The sequence below is a fragment of the Felis catus genome, chromosome A1 (genome assembly GCF_018350175.1).
Source record: "Felis catus isolate Fca126 chromosome A1, F.catus_Fca126_mat1.0, whole genome shotgun sequence".
NCBI lineage: Eukaryota > Metazoa > Chordata > Mammalia > Carnivora > Felidae > Felis > Felis catus.
The window spans coordinates 20140419-20162211 of NC_058368.1; the positions used below are offsets into that span (position 1 = coordinate 20140419).

General features: G+C 45.8%; 1 protein-coding gene across 2 annotated transcripts in view; it reads right to left on the reverse strand.

Annotated features, from left to right (window-relative positions):
- The window catches only part of SERPINE3 (serpin family E member 3), a 33553-nt gene extending 17448 nt beyond the window's left edge, over nt 1-16105 (reverse strand). Inside the window, exons 1-5 of one of the 2 annotated variants that reach the window (XM_019826081.3) lie at nt 15803-16105; nt 13830-14102; nt 8637-8870; nt 6657-6854; nt 4892-5090 (exon numbers count right to left, since the gene is read on the reverse strand). In XM_019826081.3, coding sequence (XP_019681640.2) covers nt 4892-5090; nt 6657-6854; nt 8637-8870; nt 13830-14085 — 887 coding nt within the window. In that variant the 5' untranslated portion in view covers nt 14086-14102; nt 15803-16105. Of the gene's footprint in view, nt 1-4891; nt 5091-6656; nt 6855-8636; nt 8871-13829; nt 14103-15798 lie in introns of both variants that reach the window. The other variant, XM_019826076.3, reaches the window with a different exon arrangement.
- Between the last annotated feature and the right edge of the window lie 5688 nt (nt 16106-21793).

Genomic DNA, 21793 nt, shown 5'->3' on the forward strand with positions numbered 1-21793 from the left:
AATATTATGATTTATACCCATACACACACACACACACACACACACACACACACACACTGGAATATTACTCAGCCATCAAAAAGAATGAAATCTTGCCATTTGCAATGATGGGGATGGAACTAGAGTGTATTACACTAAGTGAAATAAGTCAGTCAAAGAAAGGCAAATACCATATGATTTCACTCATATGTGGAATTTAAAAAACAAAACATGACATTAGGGGAAGGGAAGGAAAAATAAAATAAGATAAAAACAGAGAGAGAGGCAAACTATAAGAGACTCTTAGAGAACAAAGTGAGGGTTCCTGGAGGGGAGGTGGGTGGGGGGATGGGCTAAATGGGTGATACGCAATAAGGAGAGCACTTGTTGGGATGAACATTGGGTATTATATGTAAGTGATGAATCACTAAATTCTCCTCCTGAAACCAATACTACACTACACGTTAACTAACTTGAATTTAAATAAAATCTTGGAAGAAAAAAAATCATGCTGGGACAACTGGATAACCACATGCAAAGAATGAAATTGGACCTCTACCTCATTATACATACAAAAATTAATTCAAAATGAGTCAGAGACCTAAATATAAGAGCTAAGACTATAAAATTGCTAGAAAAAACACAGACATAGATCTTTGTGATCTTGGTTAAACAATGGTTTCTTAGATACGACATTAAAAGAAGCATAAGAAACAAAAGAAAAAATAAATTAACTGAACTTCATTAAAATTAAAAGATTTTGTACTTCAAAGGACATCCTCAATGGTTAGAGTGGAAGAGAGCCAAAGCATAAGAGACTCTTAAAAACTGAGAACAAACTGAGGGTTGATGGGGGGTGGGAGGGAGGGGAGGGTGGGTGATGGGTCTTGAGGAGGGCACCTTTTGGGATAAGTACTGGGTGTTGTATGGAAACCAATTTGACAATAAACTTCATATATTGAAAAAAAAAACAAAGGACATCCTCAATAAAGTAAAAAGACGATCCATGAAATGGGAGAAAATATTTGCAAAGTATATATCTGATAAAGGACTAATAACCAGAATATATAAAGCACCATGACAACTCAACAATAAAAAGACAACCTATTTAAAAATGGAGAAAAGATTCAAATAGATATTTCTTCAAAAGAGATACGTAAATGTTCAACAAGCACATGACAATATGCTTGACGTCATCGGTCATTAGAGAAATGCAAATGGAAGTCACAATGAGAAACCACCTCACACCAACTAGGATGGCTACAATAAAAAAGATGGGGGTTTTCTTCTCCTGTGGTTGTTGCTACTGTTGTGGGATCAGACAGGTTGCATCCATCTTGCCTCCAGCCTGACCGAGAAGCCAAAACACAGAGGATGGCATTGCTGGAGGGCAGAGGAGGTGATGTCTTCCCAGGTAATGTAACTAAGAATAACTATATACTTCCTAAATGTAAGCTTGATAACAACCCTACTTTTTAACCCAAATTTGGGAAGACAGTCTTTGTCTTCTCCCCACCTTCCTTCCCTCCACAATTCAAAACAAGATTGTAGTAAAATATACATAACATAACCATTTTAAGTGCATAATTCAATGGCCTTAAGAATATCCACATTGCTGTCCAACCACCACTGTTATCTTTCCACCACTCTGGAACTTTTTCATCACACCAAACTGAAAGTCTGTACCATTAACCATGAAGAGGGACTTATGAAAAAAAATGGACAATAACAAGTGTTGACAAGGGTATGGAGAAACTGGAACCTCTTGGATTGCTGGTGGGAATGTAAAATGGTGCAGCCCCTTGGAAAACTGTCTGGTAGGTCCTCAAAATGTAAAGTGTAGAGTTAACACATGACCCAGGATTTTCATTCCTAGGTATATAACCAAGATCATTGAAAATATATATCATAAAAAAGTGTGCACATGAAAGTTTTATAGGACCCAAAAAGTGAAAACAAGCAAAAAGTTTCCAGGCTCTTAAATGTCTATAAACTGATTAATGGATAAGTAGAATGTAGTATATTCATACAATGGAAAATTATTCAGCCATAAAAAAGAATGAAGTATTGATACATACTCTGATAAGGACGGACCTTGACGACATCGTGCTAAGTGAGAACAGCTAGACACAGAAGGGCTACATGTGGCATGATTTCATTTATGTGAAAGGTAGAGTAGTATAGACAAATCCACTGAGAGAAAGTAGATTAGTGGTTGCCTAGGAGTAGTGAGGAGAAGGAATGTGGAGTGACTGCTAATGGGCATGGAGTTTCTTTTTGAGGTGATGAAAATGTTCTGGAATTTGATAGTCGTGATGGTTGCACAACTTTGCCAATATACTAAAAACCTCTGAACTGTACACTTTAAAAGAATTTTATGGTTATGTGAATTGTACCTTCATTAAAAAAAAAAAAAAGAAAATACCCATAGAAAAGCACAATCCACACATGACGATGATCAGTAGCTCTTGGAAAGGAAGCCCAAAACTTCTGAATATATGAGATCTGATGGATTTTTAAAATACTTATAAACAAACAAACAAGGAGAAAAAGAGACACGCACAAAAACCAGACTCTGAAATACAGAGAACACGCTGGCAGTTGCCAGAGGGGAAGTGGGGGGGGGGGGATGGGTGAAATAGATAAAGGGGATTAAAAGTACACTTACAATGAGCACTGAGTAAATGTAGAAAATTGCTGATTTGTTATACTGTACACCCGAAACTAATATAACACTATACATTAGTTATACTTCAATAAAAAAATACATCACTTCTATTATGAGAAAAAAATGCTCATGCTTAGCATCCTACTATGTTGATCTAATAACCAAGCGTTTTATTCATTAAACAAATATATATTTGACATTATTAGTCTTTCTTGTGAGGCATTACATTATTATGGATATAAATGACCCTTGTTAACACTCATTGTTGGCTTTCTTGATTATTCTTTTGGTATGCTAAGGTCCCTAATGAAGACTAATTGTCCCCATACATTTTATTTCATAAATTTAATAAATTTCATAAATTTATTTCATAAATAAAATATTACCTCAGAAGCTAGATATCATAATTCATCCAGAATCTATGGATACACCGTTGGTGAAGCTTAATCCTAAGGCTCACCTCACCACCACACGATATTTGCACCGCTACCCACAGTGTGCAAAAGTGTTTGCTCTTGCTAAATGAAAAATGCAGGGTAACTATAAAGCAGATCATATTAAATGAGGAATGAATGATTTGCAGAACTAGAGGTAAATTCTTGCCCAAAAGTTGACCTGGTCGACCACGGTCCAAAGTTTTGTACCCAGATTTAGACCTAAGATAATTGAAATTCTTTCTCTATTTATTCCTTAAAGGATTTTGAAGCTGGTTTCTTTGCTTGGTGAGTTTGGCTTTGTGAAACAGCCTCATTTTCCTAATACCTTCTATCCTTCTTGGATGTCAGGCTTGATAGCATTAAGGAGATAAATTATGGTAACCAAACATTTTTTTAACAAGTGTTAACTGATGCTGTGTTACTATGATCTTTGCCTTCCCATCCCGTCCCCGTCTTCAGGGTCTTTCAGCATCATTCCTCACCGCTGTGAGCTCTACAGGTGGCATCAGAGACAGCGGAGGACTCGCAAATGAGCTGGGCACTTTCCTGGGGACTCTTCCTTACAGCAGCTGCTCCAGGATGAGGCCAGCCATCTGTCTCCTAATTCTGAAAAGATTCCGACAAATTTCCTGCACCAGGTCGCACTGTCTCCCTACTTTTAACATTGAAAGCTTCTCTTCCTTTGCTGAGCTTCTCTCAAATATGACAGAAAGGTGAAGGTTGCTTCTTTTCCATGCCAGAGAGACCTGTTGAAATTTCTTGTCTTTGTGCCTTCATTTGAGGTCTAAGCATTTGGTTTGGAGAGACATAAACTTTATCATAGAGTTACGTTCACCTTCTGGTTATGCCAGATCCCACTCTAGACCTTGGCCCTTAACTCACTGGGTCTCTCCTTGTGTGTTTTTATTTCAGTGTCTGGACTTATTTTTAACTGCTCAAAAGAGCTCTGCCAAGGCCTCTGGCTCAGTGCTGCTGAGGGCCTGGTCAACAGAGCAGGTGGTGGCAGCCAGCAGGAAGGAGCATGAAGAATCCACATACTGAGCCCTGGGATAACATTCCTCACTTAATGCTGGTCTACAAATTAACTACAGGTTTACTCTGGTTTCAAATGTGCCAGAGAAGCTTGTCACTTAAAGAAGCTCAAAAAGGAATTCTTTGTAAAGTAATGAGTTTTGCAAGTAGGTTTTGCTTTGGAAAAGCAAAATCTAGAACCATCATTGAACTTTTTGACAATTTGCATTTGCACCTATTGGATTTTCTCAAAGAATGGCTCGCCTCTATTTACAAAGAATGAGAACCTTCAGCATAGAGACTAAAAGTCTTGAATTTTTATGCTTTAATTTGTCTTCCAGTCAGAATTATCTTGGTTATTTGCTCAATTCCATAAACTACCTTGCCTCTTTGGTTTTGGAAAAATGACAGTTGTATACTCTTAGGATGTGATAAGATTTGGGGCACATTCCTCCAAGGTAACTTCATGGCTTTTCTTTCCCTGTTCAGAGAGCTGGTTGTGGCATGAGGCCTGGAGCCTGCAGTCTGGCCCAGTGAACACAGAATATCTTCTCTTGAGAAGACCCAGGAAATTAACTCTGTTCCATCTGCATCGTGAACTAGTCCGCAGAGACTCTGACCTGGACCCATATTCTAGGGTAACTCCCCCTTGGCTTAACCTCTCAGGGCACATTAGACAAGTTGGGCCAGTGGTTAAGGACAGACCCCAGAGTCCAACCACCTGGGTTCTCTGATCCAGGCCTGGCCAACAGGATTAGGCTGCAGAGCACCCCAGAAGGATGACACAGCCACTTACCTGGGCAGGAACACGTCCATTCTGGCTCGCCTGAGGCTGGAGGTCCAGATGTGGATGATGCTGGCTGTGAGGTGTGGCTCAACGTGGCTCAGCGGGGTGTCTTTGTCACGTGGCAGAACCAAGAGCAGACTCACTGTGTTTCCCAGGTAAGGCAGCTCCAGCACCCCCACCTGATGGCCTGCAGCGTCCTGGAACTGGCCTGGGGGTTCAGTGGATGGGGCATTATTAGTTCTGTCCCAGGAGACAGGGAACTAAACAGTGCCAGACCCTGGAAGGGCCAGCTCACAGAACTGGGAACCGTACGTTTTATTAACAGGCTGTCTACCTCACCTTCAGGAAGCAGTTCGAGGCCAAAGACTGTTAGTCACCTTTTCTGATCTTAGGACCTAGAATTTCTTTTTTTTTTTAAACTTTTTTTTTTTAACGTTTATTTATTTTTGAGACAGAGAGAGACAGAGCATGAATGGGGGAGGGTCAGAGAGAGAGGGAGACACAGAATCTGAAACAGGCTCCGGGCTCTGAGCAGTCAGCACAGAGCCCGACGCGGGGCTCGAACTCATGGACCGCGAGATCATGACCTGAGCCGACGTCGGCCGCTTAACAGACTGAGCCACCCAGGCGCCCCAGGACCTAGAATTTCTAATGATACCTTCACAGGGCTTGCATCGGCTGGACACAGTGGGGATGATGGCACGTGGGAGAGCCATCTACTGTCTTAAAGGGGAAGCCATTCCAATCCTGGCCTTTTGTGACCATGTGGGGACCCAGGCTCTTTGAGCCAGATCTTTCTTTCAACAAAAGCTCTGAACCCAGATATCATATAAAATTGGGAAGTGTTACGCAGCTGACAGATCAACCAGCATGAGTCATAGCAGCGACGGGAAAACATTAGGCACAAGAACTATAATAGTCATAAATATATATTTACATATCCAATTGACCTTCCTCTACGCTCCCCTTACTTGACCTCAGTTAATAGTTACTGGCAGGATAAACAAACGAATAAAAGCACTCACAACATGTCCTGCATGAAATTGAAGCAGGAAGGTTGTGAGTTTTCTAAGTGCCAGAGTTCCCGAAACACTGTTTTAAGTCTCAGCGACTTTTCCCTGCATAAGAACAGAATTAATCCCACAGCTGGAAAGGCTGAGCCTGCAAACAAGGGCTGTGAGAGAGGTGTGTGGGGACACGTGGCCGGGTCCCTTCTCCCCTTGCCTTGTGGGGGCCCCACGGCGGTGTCCACACCTGGAGCCAGCCTTCGGGGCTGGGCCCCCTCTCCCCTGGTGCTCGCTGGCCCGCACTCAGGGCACCCGCACCCTCAAGGGGCCGGGATGAGCAACCATCCAGGCAGGGCGGAAGGACAATGTCAAGCCCGCGTGGGCGCCCTCTCGAGAGCCATCTAAACTGAACTCTCCATCTTTTGCCCTTTCTTAGCACCAAGTGGCCATTCATTTTATGCGGTTGCCTGCCGAGGGTGGGGTGGTTCCATTCAAACAGTTTTGGTTTTACACTAACACCTCTTACTAGGTGCAGAGGGAAATGTCAAGCGTGAGATTGGATTTCTCTTACCCCTCTGCTTCCTCACCCTCCTCTCTGGGTCCTCGGGTCCCTGGGGGCTCTCCTTACCACACACACATCTCACTGCAGAGGGAAGGCTGAGACACTCCGCGGGTCCTTCTAGAGCAGACGTGGCCCCCCTCTCTCCGCCCACGTTGTTCCCTTGTTCCCGTCACTTAAGAGGGCCCACAGGTGGGAAGGAGCTCACCGTAGTTGACCTCGGCCATTTGGTACATCATGGGGACTTGGAGGACGAGGCCCGGGGCGCAGGTGAAAGGCAGGAGCTGAGTGTCCCTGGAGGAGAACCTCTGCCGCCAAGTGCTCTGGAAGGACATGGTGCTCACAAGTGCCAGCTGGGGAAATGCACCGCCACCGCGCTCCCATGTCAGGCCACCCGGGTTGTCACCTGCGAGCAGGAGAGCCATCGCGCGGCTGAGACCCGTGCACCTGCCCTGGAGGGTGCTGGGGCATCCCCGAGGTTGGGTTTGCACCTGCAGAACCGTAGTGTCTACAACTAGCTGTTGTTGAAGGCCGTGCTTTTATCCTTTTCTGAGCAGGTTGTCTGAAGCGGCTATTTCCTAGGGCTGTTAGACACGCACTGCTCAGGTGGCCTCCTGGGAGGCACAAGGCGCTGTGGTGGGGGCCACTGCGCTGTGTCCCTCCCACCCTTCCCGCAAATCCCGCTACCCCAGCTGCTGGGCCTCATCCCTGGCAGAGCCTTTGCTTAGACAGCAAGATCCAGGGCATGCTCTTGAGATTCCACGCGTTACCAGAGAGAAGAGGGCAGGCTGACTACTGCCCCAGCCCTTTATTAATAAACACACACATTGTGCCAGGCTCTGTTCTAAATGCTTGAACAAACCCTCACTGACTCCTCTGACCAGTTCTGTTGTTATTCCTAATTTTACAGATGGGGGCACCGAGGCTTGGAGAAGCTGTCCCAGGTCACACACTTGTGAGTGGCAAAGCCACCATCCGCCCGGCTGCTCAAGACAGAAACCTTGGGTTTGAACCCAAGCGGCCTGGCCCCAGAGCTTCAGGCTCTTCCTGGCTGCCCCTCTTCTGTGGAGGACACTCACCCCAGAGGGTTGACCGCAGCTAACTGTGTGGCTTTGCCTAACCGCCCCCTCTCCCCACGCCCCTACCCCAGCAGCACAATGAGCCGAGACAGGGAATTAAACGTTTTTTAAGTAAACTGGGAAGACATTATGAAACGCTGGAGACAACTGAGCTATCAATGAACATCTTCGTATTTACGCTGCAGCTCTGTGCTCCTTGGCCACCCACGTGTTGTTCTCAGTTCAGTCATAAAGTACACATCACCTTCTATTCTGTGTTTTAAACAACACTGGGTCTTGAACATTCTCCCTGTTTCTGTGTAGCCTTTGTAATGTTCAGGGATGCCAGAGGCAGACCGGCTGACTTAGGATCCTGGCTCTAAGGGATCCTGGGCCCCGGGCAGCAGCCGTAGCTCTCCGTGCCTCAGTTCCTCTATCTGTGAACCCGTCACTAGTAACAGCACCTATCTCCCAGGACAACTGTGAGGGTGAGCAGACATAATGAACACAGAGCACTTAGGAAAAGCGCTATAAGTCAATAAATGGAACCCCAGTGAGTGTAATAGATTTTCACCACCTTTAATAATTAGAACTACATGATACGCGGGAGCTGTAATTAATGGGATCATTCCTAGTGGCTGGGGGGTTAAGTTATTTCTAAGTCTTTTTCTTCGGTAACCCTAACCCTGGGCTAAGCATCTTATTATATATAACTTTTTCTTCCCTTGAATCATTTCCTGAAGCTAAATTCCAAGAAGTTTTCTGGCTCCCACTGCATTTTGCTGTCGCAGGGTGTTAATTGTAGGTGACAGCAGAGCTCAGTGGGGGGGATTCCCCTGAGGGGAACAGGTGCACAGAACAAAGCCTGCAGGGCTCCCCTGGAGGTGGGAGGCTCTGAAGAGCCCCCTGCTGGGTGGGTGGGTGGGGGATGGGCAGAGGGGGCCAAAGGTCAGCTTTGCTTGCTTCATAGAGCACCACACTTAAGGGTAGGGTCTCCCAAGAGGACAGACTTCTGTTGCAATCGAGGGTGGCCTGAGTCTCCACCCATGTGGCTTCTGACCAGCAATGCTTGGTATCTGTGTTTATAGCGCTCTGAAATCAGCCTCACTAAACTGGATGGTTTCTTTTACCTGCCATCTGCCTGGAGGCCCATTCGTTGACCCCGATGTTGGTGCTGTTGGGTTCCCTGAGGTTGGCTGGCTCCAGGCTGCTGTTGGCCCACTGGGAGATCTGTTCCACAAAGCAGGGGGAGAGGGGCGTTCCTGCTTGCACGAAAAGAGTGCAGGCCAGCTCCATTTTGGTGCCTCGTCCGGAGTTGGGCAGGGTGGCGTAAACAGTGTGTAAGAACTGTTTCACCCTCTGGTCTGTGAAAAAGGTGTTGGGATAAATTGACAGCGGTGAGCGTAAGTAAGGAGTTCGCCCTGTCTCTCTTTGCACATTGCACTGAAATGGGGCCCCGGCAGGTACCACTCTTGTTTCACAAGGCTCATCTACCAGTTACAGCCAATTTGGATAAATCAGAACTCAATTGCTCAGGAATTATCCCGAATCATAGATTAAGAGCTGAGAGGTGGGGGGAAGCCATGCAAGATCAGAAAGAAATCAGGCTGTGATGAAGTCAAATAGAAAAATACCACCAGTATCCCAGAGGCTATTCCTCCTTAACTTCTTAAGACAGACATGTTGAGGGCACTAGAATACAGAGAGCCGGCAAAACTGCGGATCTGGTGTGCAGAGTGAGGGGGCTTCAAATGTTTAAGAAGTCAATCAATTTATGGGGAATGTCATAAATAACAATGACAGACCAATTGTCACTGTATCTTGTTCAGGGCCTTAGATCCGTTCCCACAACTGCATGTCATAAGCCTGAGGGACATTCAGATGTGGCCTCTTTCAGAACTATGCTATCGATTCGAGGAACACAGAGGAAAGGTAAGAGCGCCTCCCATCCCCCTGCTCCCTAAGACCCAGCGGACAGCTTGTGCTATTCATGTCACCAAGAACCTAGAAGAATGTTGAGGAAGTAATAAACATCTGAGAGAGTCAATAGTTTCCACCTTCTTGGGGCGGGGGTTGGCTGGACTTATATTTACTACTTACACAGGAGATTTCTTCCTTCTCTCCATAATCAATAGTGGATTTCTTTTTCAAGATAGTATTTACAATCTGTGGCTTTTATTCTCCCCTAGGAGGAAATCTGGAGCTGGAGCAGGGCCTCTCGCCCACTGGTGAGTCAGGGCACAGCTGAGCATCCCAAGCTTCTCTCTCCTGACAATGGAAGCTGGGCATTTCCAGCAGTCAGGTCCCCTTCCTGTGCAGGCTGCCTCTGGATCATGGCCCTTCCCTGCTCCTCCTTGTCTCTCCTTCCTCTTAGGCACAGCTCTGTGGTTATCCACAAATCTACCCCCACACTTTGTCCCTTCTTCCTGCACTGCCCTGTCCCTCGCCCCAGGGCACCTGTTGGAATGGATCTCTGACCTGGCTTGGGGCCCGTCCACTCCAACACCCTTCATGTCTCAGAGGCCCGCTCAGGGGACAGCAGCAGAGCCCCAAGTTGCCTGGCCAAACTTCTCTGAAGGGGCACAGATGCCCCCAATACACCCTGGCCGGGGCGCCCAGCCACCGGGCTGCAGCCCACAGCTGTGGACAGATTTCACTTGCCCAGAAAACTTTCACTACCAAAGCTGCTTGCTAGAATCCACGACTGTAAAAAACAGACTCGGGTTGTATATCTCACGATTTGCAGCCTGACTCCTTTGCTTTTATTTTAATGAGCAAAGAAATGGATGAAAATAATACTTCTTGTCAGGTTTTCCTCTACTGAGGAAGGTCATATGTATTTATAGAATCATGTCCCCGTAAAATGTTGACCATCTTGCAGGAACGAAGTGAGACGTTTCACCGGTCCATAGTGTAGCATGACCTCCTTTCTGCCCTCTCACCCAATCTGGGCCAGGGGACCAGCTGTTCTTTGAGGGATGACAGGCTACAGACTGTTCCTCCCCAGCAGCCTTGGAAAGAGGAACCTGTCACCGCTGGCTTAATTCCTCTCCCTGCCCCACCAGAGAGCGTCTTTCTTGCTGGAGGGCTGGTCAGGTAGATCTTACAAGGGTCTGGGAAGAAAGGAAGCAGAAAGAAGAAAACCCTTGGGTGCTGCACTCCATCAGCACTGTGATGAGGGCGATGTGGAAGGTTGAGGAGAAGGTCCCTGGGATGCGCACAGAGTGGGAGGAAAGTGCTAGAAGAAGACATGATGTTTTCTCATGAATTTCTCTTGCTGCGGCTGAGCCTTCTAACTCATTTGTGAGCCCAGTGTGGAGAGCGCCTTCCTTTTGAATCAATGTGTTGAACTGAGCTTCCTGAACGTGACACTGAATCTGACTTTGTAAAGTTCATGAATATAAAATTCTCAAACTACAAACAGCAATGCTAACGTTTTACTTGCCTCAGAATTACAAGAGGCCTAAGTTGAGGATGATATCAGAGGGTTTGGTTGAGCTGTGGGAACAATGAGGATATCTCTGATGAAAAATAGAAAAGACAATGTCCTTATACCTTTATGCTTCTGCTCAGTGACTTAGAGTAGGATGAAGGAATTTTGGAAAGAACATGGGATTTGGGGTCAGAGAATCTGGGACCTGACTCCTGTCTCTTCCACCTGCAGAGTCTTGCCAAACTGTTAGCCTCTTGTCTCATTTGTAAAATTGGGGTTATTAATTAATGTATGTGGTTTCTATGAGGATCAAATGCCATAATAACCGTAAAAGTGAAATTCATATTATCATCCAACAGAACTCTTTCCCAAGAACCAGGCTACCTTCATTTCTGAGGCCTCTGTTCCTAGCATTATTCTTATGCTTAATAGAAAGCTAGAAAGCTTAAAGTGTTCTCATCAATTTACCTAGGAAAGCACCAGAACTCCTTAGAAGTTGGAACATCGGGAAATTGTGTCTTGTGCGGTGAAAGCAAAGGCGATCCTTGTAGATACCCCTGGGGTCTGTTCTGAGTCTCATGCTGTGCCTGTCTGACCCGCAGGTGGGAACCCTAGCAAAGCTCCTGGTTGTCACGTATTGGCTGGAAACACAGGGAGAACAAGACAGTGCTGATGTGTCCCACTGCAGATGTGGATAGGTCTTCCTGTTGATTAAACCGGAAAGAGGCCTCAAGACCCTGGCGTTGCTTTGGATCCTGCTTTTAATACATTTTACTGGTCTGTATTGACTTTTGAAAGGAAGGCTGGACCTAGGCAGGTAGCGGGCACTGCTGGGTTGTTTTAAACAGTGCACGTGATTCTCTGAGCTATGTTGGGTCAAACCAGACTACGGGGGTACTCTCTTAACTGGAACTCTGGAAGTTGCACATCCCTGTTCATAATAATGAGCCACGGTTCTATAAGATAACAAAGCAGTTTATGAGTAAGAAAAATGGTGGGATCATGTTCCACAGAGTTTGACTGCTAAGCAGTCCTCACATTTGGTAATTCTCGAATGGGGTCTATGGAAACCCTGTTAATCATCATATTCGGTTAGCCAGGGACCCTGACTATACCTGACAACAAAGAATCAACTGGAATCAGTTCCCTTTCTCTGGAGGATAGCCACACTTGCATTTCTCACTTTCCTGCCAGTTGTGACTTTTGTGAGTCTCTCTTTTAAGGCAGAAACGCCTGTCTTTCTATCACACGCCTATTTGTTCTTCGTGACCCGGCTCAGATGGCATGTCTTCCGGGGCGTCTTTCTGTTCAGCCAGTGGAATAAATCATTCCCTGCCCTGTGCTAATTTATGTCACATAAATACACTTGCTGCCCTGCACGAGAGTGTCTTTCTGTGTGCATTGTTCCTGTGACACTGACCTGCTCGCGTTCAGAGCTTTCCTTATCTGTCTGGATGCTGAGTTCTTGAACCGCATCATTCAAGAACTGAGTTTTTGAATCGGCACTGCAGCCGATCTCATGTGGCTGAAGAAGACCAGGGATATATGCATTTCTGTGATATTCTTGCTGAGGAAAATCAAGCCGGCCAGCAGGGTCACGAGAGTTGTTTGGGCAGGGGACAGGATGTGGATGGGGCGTGGGGAACGGGATGCATGACTGGTGCCTTGTGACCTGGGGTCTTCAGCATTAACCTTTACCTGCCACCCCGAGCTTCTAGCTCAAAGGAAGCTCTCACCAGCACTGTGTTGGTATTCGTTCTTGGATTTCCTAAAACATATTGATTTATACAAGGCTAATGCCCATCCTTTTTTATTGGTATCTTATTCTAAGACAGAGAAGGAAAAGCGATGTGCGTGAGTGTGTGTGTTCGCATGGAGTTGGTAGGTTGGTTCCGAGGCCAGGTTTTGAGCCGGAGGCCCTGAGTGCAAGCTATGTTGACCTCAACCTGGTTGACCTCAACCTGAGCTTGAGTCCCAAATCTGCAACTTACTAGCTATGTGACCTTGGGCAAGTCGTGTAAACTCTCTGTGCCTATTGGCTCATCTATAAAATAGGGATGAGAGAGCCTGGGTGGTTCAGTTGGTTAAGCATCTGACTCTTGGTTTCAGCTCAGGTCATGATTTCACAGTTTGTGGGTTTGAGCCCCGTGTCGGGCTCCTCGCTGACAGTGTGGAGCCTGCTTGAGATTCTCTCTCCCTCTCTCTCTGCCCCTCCCCTGCTTGCTCTCTATGTCTCTCTGTCAAAATAAATAAACTTAAAAAAATAAAATAGGGATGATGATATAATTCCATCACATATCCAGGGCTAGCAATTGCATGTGGTTTCTCTGAACATCAGAAGACATAATGGCAATTTTGTTGTCATAACAATTAAATTACTACTTGGAAGGTGCTTCGGACATTTCCTGGCACCTGGTAGGCACTGCAGAAGGGCTTGTGACATGAAATTGGAAAAACTGCCACGGAGGGGCCCCTGGATGGCTCAGTCGGTTAAACATCGAACTGTGGTTCAGATCATGATCTTACGCTCCATGAGTTCGAGCCCTGTGTTGGGCTCAGAGCCTGGAGCCTGCTTCGGATTCTATGTCTCCCTCTCTCTGCCCCTCCCGCCACTTGCGCTCTGTCTGTCTCTCTCTCAAAAATAAATAAAAACATTAAAAAATATATAAGAAAAATTGGCATGGAACCTAAGGTTAGAAGAGAAACTCAAAGATCATCATGGGGACTACAGTGCAAAGTCCGAATTCCGTCTGCTGCATTCTTTCCAGGCGGTCACCCTTCTCCACTGGTGGTCATCCAGCACCAGCCACTGGATTCGGGAACACCCCACCTCCTGAGGCAGCCTGAGTGGGAGCAGCAGAGCAAACAGGGGCACGAGCATCCCTCTTACCATGGACGGTGTAACCCAGGGCCTCGGCCAGCTGCCGGCCGGTGTTCCCTTGGGCTCCAAACTGCAGGATTTCCAGAGCAAGGGACACGCCAGCAGGAGAAATGACAACGTTGGTTTCATTTCTAGGGGCCGCTGCACCCTGGTAGAGGCGAAGCGCAAGCTCAGTCTTCAGCAAGGTCAGGTCCTCACGGAGGTCGCCCTGTCCTCCACGGAGCCAGGTGTGAAGCAGGAAGAGCGTGAACAGGGCCGGCTGCATGGAGGCAGGGAGTCTTCCTGCAGTGTAGACGGAAGAGACCAGGGTGAGGCAGAAAGTCCCACCCTGCAGAGAACTGGTCTGTGTTCAGGACTGGCGATGGCCGAGGGAGGTGTGCCCGCAGCACCCCCTCCCTCCCTGCCTACCAGCCCGGGGCCCACCCGCCCCCCACTCCTCTACTGCATCCTGTTGTGTCCGCATTAGAAATATGGGCCGGGAGGCTACACTGTGAGCTGAGGCTTTGTCGTCACTTACTAAATATATGACCTTGGGCAAGGTCCTGGTCTGGTCAGAAGCAAACCATTGAGTTGGAGAAGACATGTAAGAAGTACACTTGACTCATATTTCGTGGCATTTAGCCAGCTTGTAGCTGTGCCATATCTATTATGTATAATGATCATCAACAAAAATAAAAAAATATACAGTATGTTACAAAGGACTTTGTGTTTTCTCAGTTAATCATGACAACAGTTTTCCAAGGTGGCTGTCACTGTCTTTCAAATACAGAGAGGATGAGGTTTAGGGCACTCAGGGAACCATTGAAGAAAACACCTGGGCAAGTGTCCATCAATTGATGAATGGATAAAGAAGATGTGGCAGATACAAACACACACACACGTACACATAAATACCACACAATGGAATGTGATTCAGCCATCAAAAAGAATGCCATCTTGCCATTTGCAATGACGTGGATGGAGCTAGAAAGTATTATGCTATGTGAAATAAGCCAGAGAAAGACAAATACCATATGATTTCACTCCTTTGTGGAATTTATGAAACAAACAAACAAACAAACAAAGGAAAACAGAGAGAGAGAGAGAGAGAGAGAGAGAGGCAAACCAAGAAACAGCATCTTAACTATAGAGAACTGAGAGTTACCAGAGGGGAGATGGGTGGGGGCATGGGTTAAATTGGAGATGGGGATTAAGGAGTGCACTTGTGATGGAGTTGTTGATTCACTATATTAAAAAAAAAAAAGAAAAGGAAAAGAAAACACGTGGGGAAAGCACATGACTCAAGCCCTGGTCTTCCAATGAGTGGTATATAAAACACTAAGGCTAGAAATGCACATGAAGATATTGATACACGAGGTAATTATACCTATAATATCACATGCTTGTGATGTGAACTATTCTCATAAAATAAGAGCACTTTCATGGAGAGCGGAGTTATACCAATATCACTCCTACCAAGGAAAGGCACCTCTCCAAGGAGCAGAGCATTAGCTGGAAATTAATGCAAAGAAGAGAAAGTTCAAGGTGTTTTCAATGACTATGCCACACGTACAGCCTGCAGCAGGTTTTGCTAAGTTGTCTAACTTTGGTATCAGACAGGATTGGTGCAAGAGAAGCCTCGTCCGGAGTCACTTCCTATACGTTTGCAAATAAGGCCATTGGGCTCAATGGTGTTTACTTCATATAAAGGTTCAAGGTGGAAAAACATCCTGTCTTCACTAACTTTTCCTGCAGCCAAGCCCACATATAGTGTTTGGATGGCTTAGTACCATAGGGGTGGGATGTGTGTGTGGGGGGTGTCTTTCTGTGTATGTGTTGGGAGGTGGCAGGTCCCAGCCCAGGGTCATTTGTGAAATGACCCAGTGCCAGTGTTCTTGCAGCTCCTATAACCTCCCACAAGGACACTCTGCAGTCAACCCCTTGTGCTCCTGGGCTCCCCATGACCACATCCCTGCCCGCCATGGTTCACCATGCTTACTCACGGACTCTTGCATCAGACTGTTGTGTCTCCTTGCTTGATCCTGTTCTTGTGGGTCTCCAGCATTAACGTGCTCCCCTTTTTAAAAAGTGGAGCAGAGTCTGCTTTGAATCACAAGACAGCGCAGGGAGGAAGCTGGCAACTGCCGTCTCTGCCGGCGATGTCTCTACCACTCGGTCCAAATTCCTGGAGCCTGAGGTCCTGCAGAGAGCCAGGAGAAGCACTGCCCCGGCCAGCAAAGCCCAGATCGGAAACAGAGCAGGCCCTGGGGAGGGAGCCAGCCACACCCGTCAAGCCTTCTTAGGCTTGTGACCTGGTTGTACCAGCAAGGAACCCCTCATCTAGCCCTTTGTCACTTTGAGGAATTCCACTGATAACTCTGCCGTCCCAGGGTTTGCTGGGTGCCAGGTACCTAATGCTTCTCCCCTCCTCCTGTGGAGAAAACAATAAATCAGTCATTGGGCACTGGACACGTGTAGCAAATGAAATTCTGCAGAAGAGAAAAGAAACGATGCAAGATATGGCCTAATAAAATTGAAACTTGTCTTATTTATTGTTAATCAAAGTGCATGCACTCGTTTATGCGTAATACGGGCACTGTTAACAGTCTTGCTCTTCTTACATACAATACTTAATAAATCCGGCGACTTAATTTGAGAAAGAGACTATGTTGTCCATGAGCAAGTGCACGTTTGCAGCAAGTATAAGCAGATTCTGTCAAAAGTCTGTCCTTGTGACCAATTCAGAATTCCATACATTTCTATTAAGGTCTTAGGCATTGTATTAAGTTCAAAATAGAGGATAGGCTATAGGTTGCTACAAGTTAAAGAAAAGAAAGTGACATTTCGAAATGAATGCAATTCTTAGTAATTATCTCTTAGGCATGTGTTAGTGTTAATGTTTGAAATGGAATGAGGCTTGTTAAATTTTTTTTTTTTTTTGGTCTGACCTCTACTCATACCGCCATTATCAGTGGGCAATTTGCTTTAAAGCAGGGTTTATTTCTGACCCTGGGGCCTGGGATAGTTTTTCGGTGTTAGAATAGTTACAGTTCTGTAATTGTTTTACTTCACATCTCCCCAGATCCTTAATTTAGATAAAGTGCATTGTTGCATGTTTTGGATTCTAAGCCATAGCACGATAATGGAATAAGTATATATATCTCATTCTATAGCACCCAGAGAGGGCGTTCCTTCCTTTCTTCCTTCCATCCGTCCATCCATCCATCCACCCATCCAACAAATAACCTCTCCCTTGCCTGCTAGGTTCCAAGGCCCTGTGCTAGGTCCTGTGGTTGAAGAACAGAACCAGCAACCTGGGCTCAGCTCTCACGAGACCCAGAGGCTTGTCCCACTGAGTGCAGGCTTTTGATGTTGACGCTGACAGTGTTCAGAAGAAAGCTGATCATAAGGACAATGGTGGTAACCTAACAAGGGCTGTCTCCCAACGCTGTGAGTTCCCCAGGGCTGTTATCTGAGCATAAGCTGATTCACTCTTTGCCAGTGGTGGGGTTAGGGGGATGCTTATAAAAAGATTTCCCAAATTGGAAAAAGGTCGGGCTACATGACTTCTATCAACACTGCCCTCCTAAGTCTAAGAATATATTATTCTAAATTGCTTTTTAAAAACGCTTTCAAGAGGGGCCTGTTGGCTTAGTCGGTTGAGCATTCAACTTCAGCTCAGGTCATGATCTTGCGGTCTGTGGGTTCAAGCCCCGCATCAGGCTCTGTGCTGACAGCTCAGAGCCCGGAGCCTGCTTCCGATTCTGTTTTCTGCCTCTCTCTCTGCCTCTCCTCTTCTCTCTCTCTCTCTCTCTCTCTCAAAACTAAACATTAAAAAAACAAAAATAATAAAAATAAAAACGCTCTCAAGGAAAAATGCTAGGGTAATTCAGCACACAAGAAATATTTCCCGTATGGGTTAAACATTTCAACACGAACGAAAGATGAACCGCAACCGATTTTTCTTTTGTGTACTCAGCCGCGACCCTGGGTAAGCCACTGTGTTTCCTGCCCATTTCTGTGGTAATCACGCTCGTTTCTACCTTGTAGGGACGTTGGTGTTACTGCCAAGGAGGCCTCCGTCCTTGGAGATATCTATACACTATTATAACAACAAAAATAGTGGACACTGTTGAGATCGCATTCCAGATACTCTGTTATATACTTTGCATTTACAGTTACACTGAGTCCTCACAGCGATCCTACGAGGAATGTATTGTTAGCCCCATTTGGCAGATAACAACAGTAAGGCTGAAAGAGCTTAAGGTGGTTGCCCAAGATCCCACAGTTAGACGCCAAGCTGGGTTTGAAGCAGGAACACTTGACTCCAAGGCTCACGCTCTTTGCCACCGTCTTGGTGTCTGTCAGGAACCCCGGGATGCTTGAAATCCCCCTTGGCTGTGGGGTTCGAGGACATTTAGTGCCCAGCCCAGACTGTTGGCTCATCACGTGTGCGCAGTCCTCCCACATTCACCAGGAATGCTATGGTGAATCACATGTAGAGAGACTGCTGTGACGTGCAGTGCCTTTAATTATCATTTTTAATTTTTCCCAGCCTGACTTCTTACCGGTATAAACAAATCGCCTTCGAACCCAGAGGTCTACTGACTACGTGATGGAGAGAAACGGCGCATTTGAGTTCTGTTAGTACGTAATTAGTAGAAGGACATCTCCTCTTTGTGGTGTGGGCTGCTTGTCTGGGGTTGTACAGGGACAGTCCCCATTTTTTCTCTGCCCTTGAGAAGTTTGCCGTGGAAAGACGGCACTGTGACCAAATTGTTGTGGGGGCACAACAGAGGAGTCCCGGGCACTGCTAGAGTAAGCCAGGGAGCGACACGAGGGAACCCAGCACACGGGGCCACAGATGGGGACAAAACCAGCAAGTCCTTCCAGGGAAACAGGGCAGGTGGCCCCGCCTGTCCCTCCAGGAAAGAGACAGAGTGGGTTTCCCTCTGTCACAGGTGATGCCTGACACCCAGCCTTCCAGTTCTTCACAGGTACCCAGTGCACGGACTCAAAATGAACCACTGCACCTTCTCAGCTTCTAACGCCTTTCAGTATGGTGTGGTGTGGACAGCACAAAGGCCTGGCTGCAAGTCAGTGCTTCCTGGGGTGCCTGGCTGGCTCAGTAGGTATAGCCTGTGACTCTTGACCTCGAAGTTGTAAGTTCAAGCACTGCACTGGGTGTGGAGCCTACTTAAAAAAAAAAAAAAAGGAATTGCTTCCGTACTAACTATATACCTTCAGCACATAACTGAATTCCTCTGAGCTTTAGTTATTGATTCTGCAAAATGGCATCATAATACCCACCTCTCACTCTGCACATTAAATGAGACAGCTTCTGTAAAGCCCCCCGCATGGTCCCTGATACGCAAAAAAAAAAAAAAAATCAGGTTCTTTGGATAATGCACCCAACTCTAGTCTCATCTAAAGAAAGGACCACTGAGGTCACATTCATGCTGGCACAGAAAGGGGCTTTGAGAATCACCATGTAATTGACTAGGATGTGAATCGATGACAAAGAATCTTTTTGGATGGTTTGTAGGATAAAGGTTGGAAACTTTAACAAGGAACAATGGATGTAAATTCTGAGCTCATTTCTATCTAACCTGTAAGAAGTAAGTCATTCAGTGTTGTGACCTCAGAGGTGGAGGGTGGAGCTGATCCTTCTCTTTATCTCATGCCCTATCATCACACTGGTGCATGCAAGGTTTCCCTTTTGTTATTTTGTTTCCTTTCAGAATGTGCTCATGAGAGAGAGCGAACGTGTGTGTTCACTTGTGCAGATGTGGGGAAAGGGCAGAGAGAGAGAGGGAGAGAGAATCCCAAGCAGGCTCTGTGCTGTTAGCACAGAGGCTGGGTATGGGGCTCCATCCCATGATCAAGAGATCATGACCTGAACTGAAATCAAGAGTCCAACCCTTAACTGAAGGAACCACTCAGGCATCCCAAAAGACTATTTTTAAAAGAAGGTTTAGGTTTCCAGAAAAATTGAGTGGAAAGTACAGGGTTCCCATCAAGCCCTTCATCAAACAATCTCTCTCACTCCACACCACCCTCCTGTCTTCTGCCCCCTGCCCCAGTTCTCTACTTACTAATTTGCTGCATAGGTGTGATACATTTGTTACAATTGATACACTGTTATTAACTAAAGTCCATGATTTACTTCAAGGTTCCCCTTGGTGTTGTGTAGTTCTATGACTTTTGTCAAATGTATTATGTTGTGTGTCCATCAATGTAGTAACATGCAGAATAGCTTCTCTTTCTTTCTTTCTTTCTTTCTTTCTTTCTTTCTTTCTTTCTTTCTTTCAAGTAAACTCTACGCCTAGTGTGGGGCTCCAGTTCACAACCCCGAGATCAAGAGTTGCATGCTTTACTGACTGAGCCAGCCAGGCGCCCCCAGAACAGTTTCATTGCCCTGGGAGTCCTCTGCGCTCTGCCTACTTGTTCCTTCCCATCTCCCACCTCCAACCCCTAAGAGCCACTGATCTTTTTACTGTCTCTATTGTTTTGCCTTTTCCAGAATGTCATGGAGGTGGAATCATATAGTACATGCCCTTTCAGACTGAATTTTTTCACTTAGCAATATGCATTTAAGATTCCTCCATGTCCTTATCGGATTAAGGGTTAGTATCCAAAAGATACTTACTTAAGGTTAGTATCTATAAAGAATACCAAACTCAACAACTGAAAAACAAATTATCCAGTGAAGAAATGGGCAGAAGACATGAATAGACACTTTTCCAAAGAAGACATCCAGATGGCCAACAGCATATGAAAAGATGCTCAACATCACTCATCAGGGAAATACAAATCAAAACTACATTGAGATACCAGGGAGCAACACGAGGGCACCCAGCACACGGGGCCACTGTGCCCAAAATTAACAACTCAGGAAACAATAGATGTTGGCCAGGATGTGGGGAAATGGGAACCCTCTTGCACTGTTGGTGGGAATGCAAAATGGTGCGGCCACTCTGGAAAACAGTGTGGAGGTTCCTCAAAAAATTAAAAATAGAACTACCTTGCGACCCAGCAATAGCACTACTAGGAATTTACCCAAGGGATACAAGAGTGCTGATTCATAGGGGCACTTGTACCCCAATGTTTATAGCAGTGCTTTCAACAATAGCCAGATCATGGAAAGAGCCCAAATGTCCATCAACTGATGAATGGATAAAGAAACTGTGGTTTATATATACGATGGAATACTACTTGGCAATGAGAAAGAATGAAATCCTGCCATTTGTAGCAACGTGGATGGAACTGGACGGTATTATGCTGAGTGAAATAACTCAGTCAGAGAAAAACAGATATCATATGTTTTTACTCATATGTGGAACTTGAGAAACTTAACAGAAGACTGTGGGGGAGGGGAAGGGGGAAGGGAAAAAATTACAAACAGGGAGGGAGGGAGGCAAACCATAAGAGACTCTTAAATACAGAGAACAAATTGAGGGTGAATGGGGAGTTAGAGAGAGGAGAAAATGGGTGATGGGCATTGAGGAGGGCACTTGGGATGAGCACTTGGTGTTGCATGTAAGCGATGAATCATGGGAATCTACCCCCCAAACCAAGAGCACACTGTATACACTGTGTGTTAGCTAACCTGACAACACGTTATATTAAAAAACAAGATTTCTCTATGTCTTTTTGAGGCTTCGTAACTCTTTTCTTTTCATTGATGAATAATATCCCACTGTATGGATGTACCACAGTTTATGTATCCAGTCCCTTATGTCTTGATTGCTCCCAATTTTTGGCAGTTGTGTGAAAGTTGCTACAAACATTTGTATGTGGGTGTTTGTGTGCACATAAGTTTCAGCTCAACTAAGTAAATGCTTGGGAGCATGAATGCTGGACTGTGTGGTAAGAGTATGTTTCGTTTCGTAAGAAACCACCAAACTGTCTTCCAAAGTGGCTGCACCATTACGGATTCTCACCAGCAGTGAATGAGAGTTCTGGCTGCTTCACATCTTTGCCAGTATTTGGCA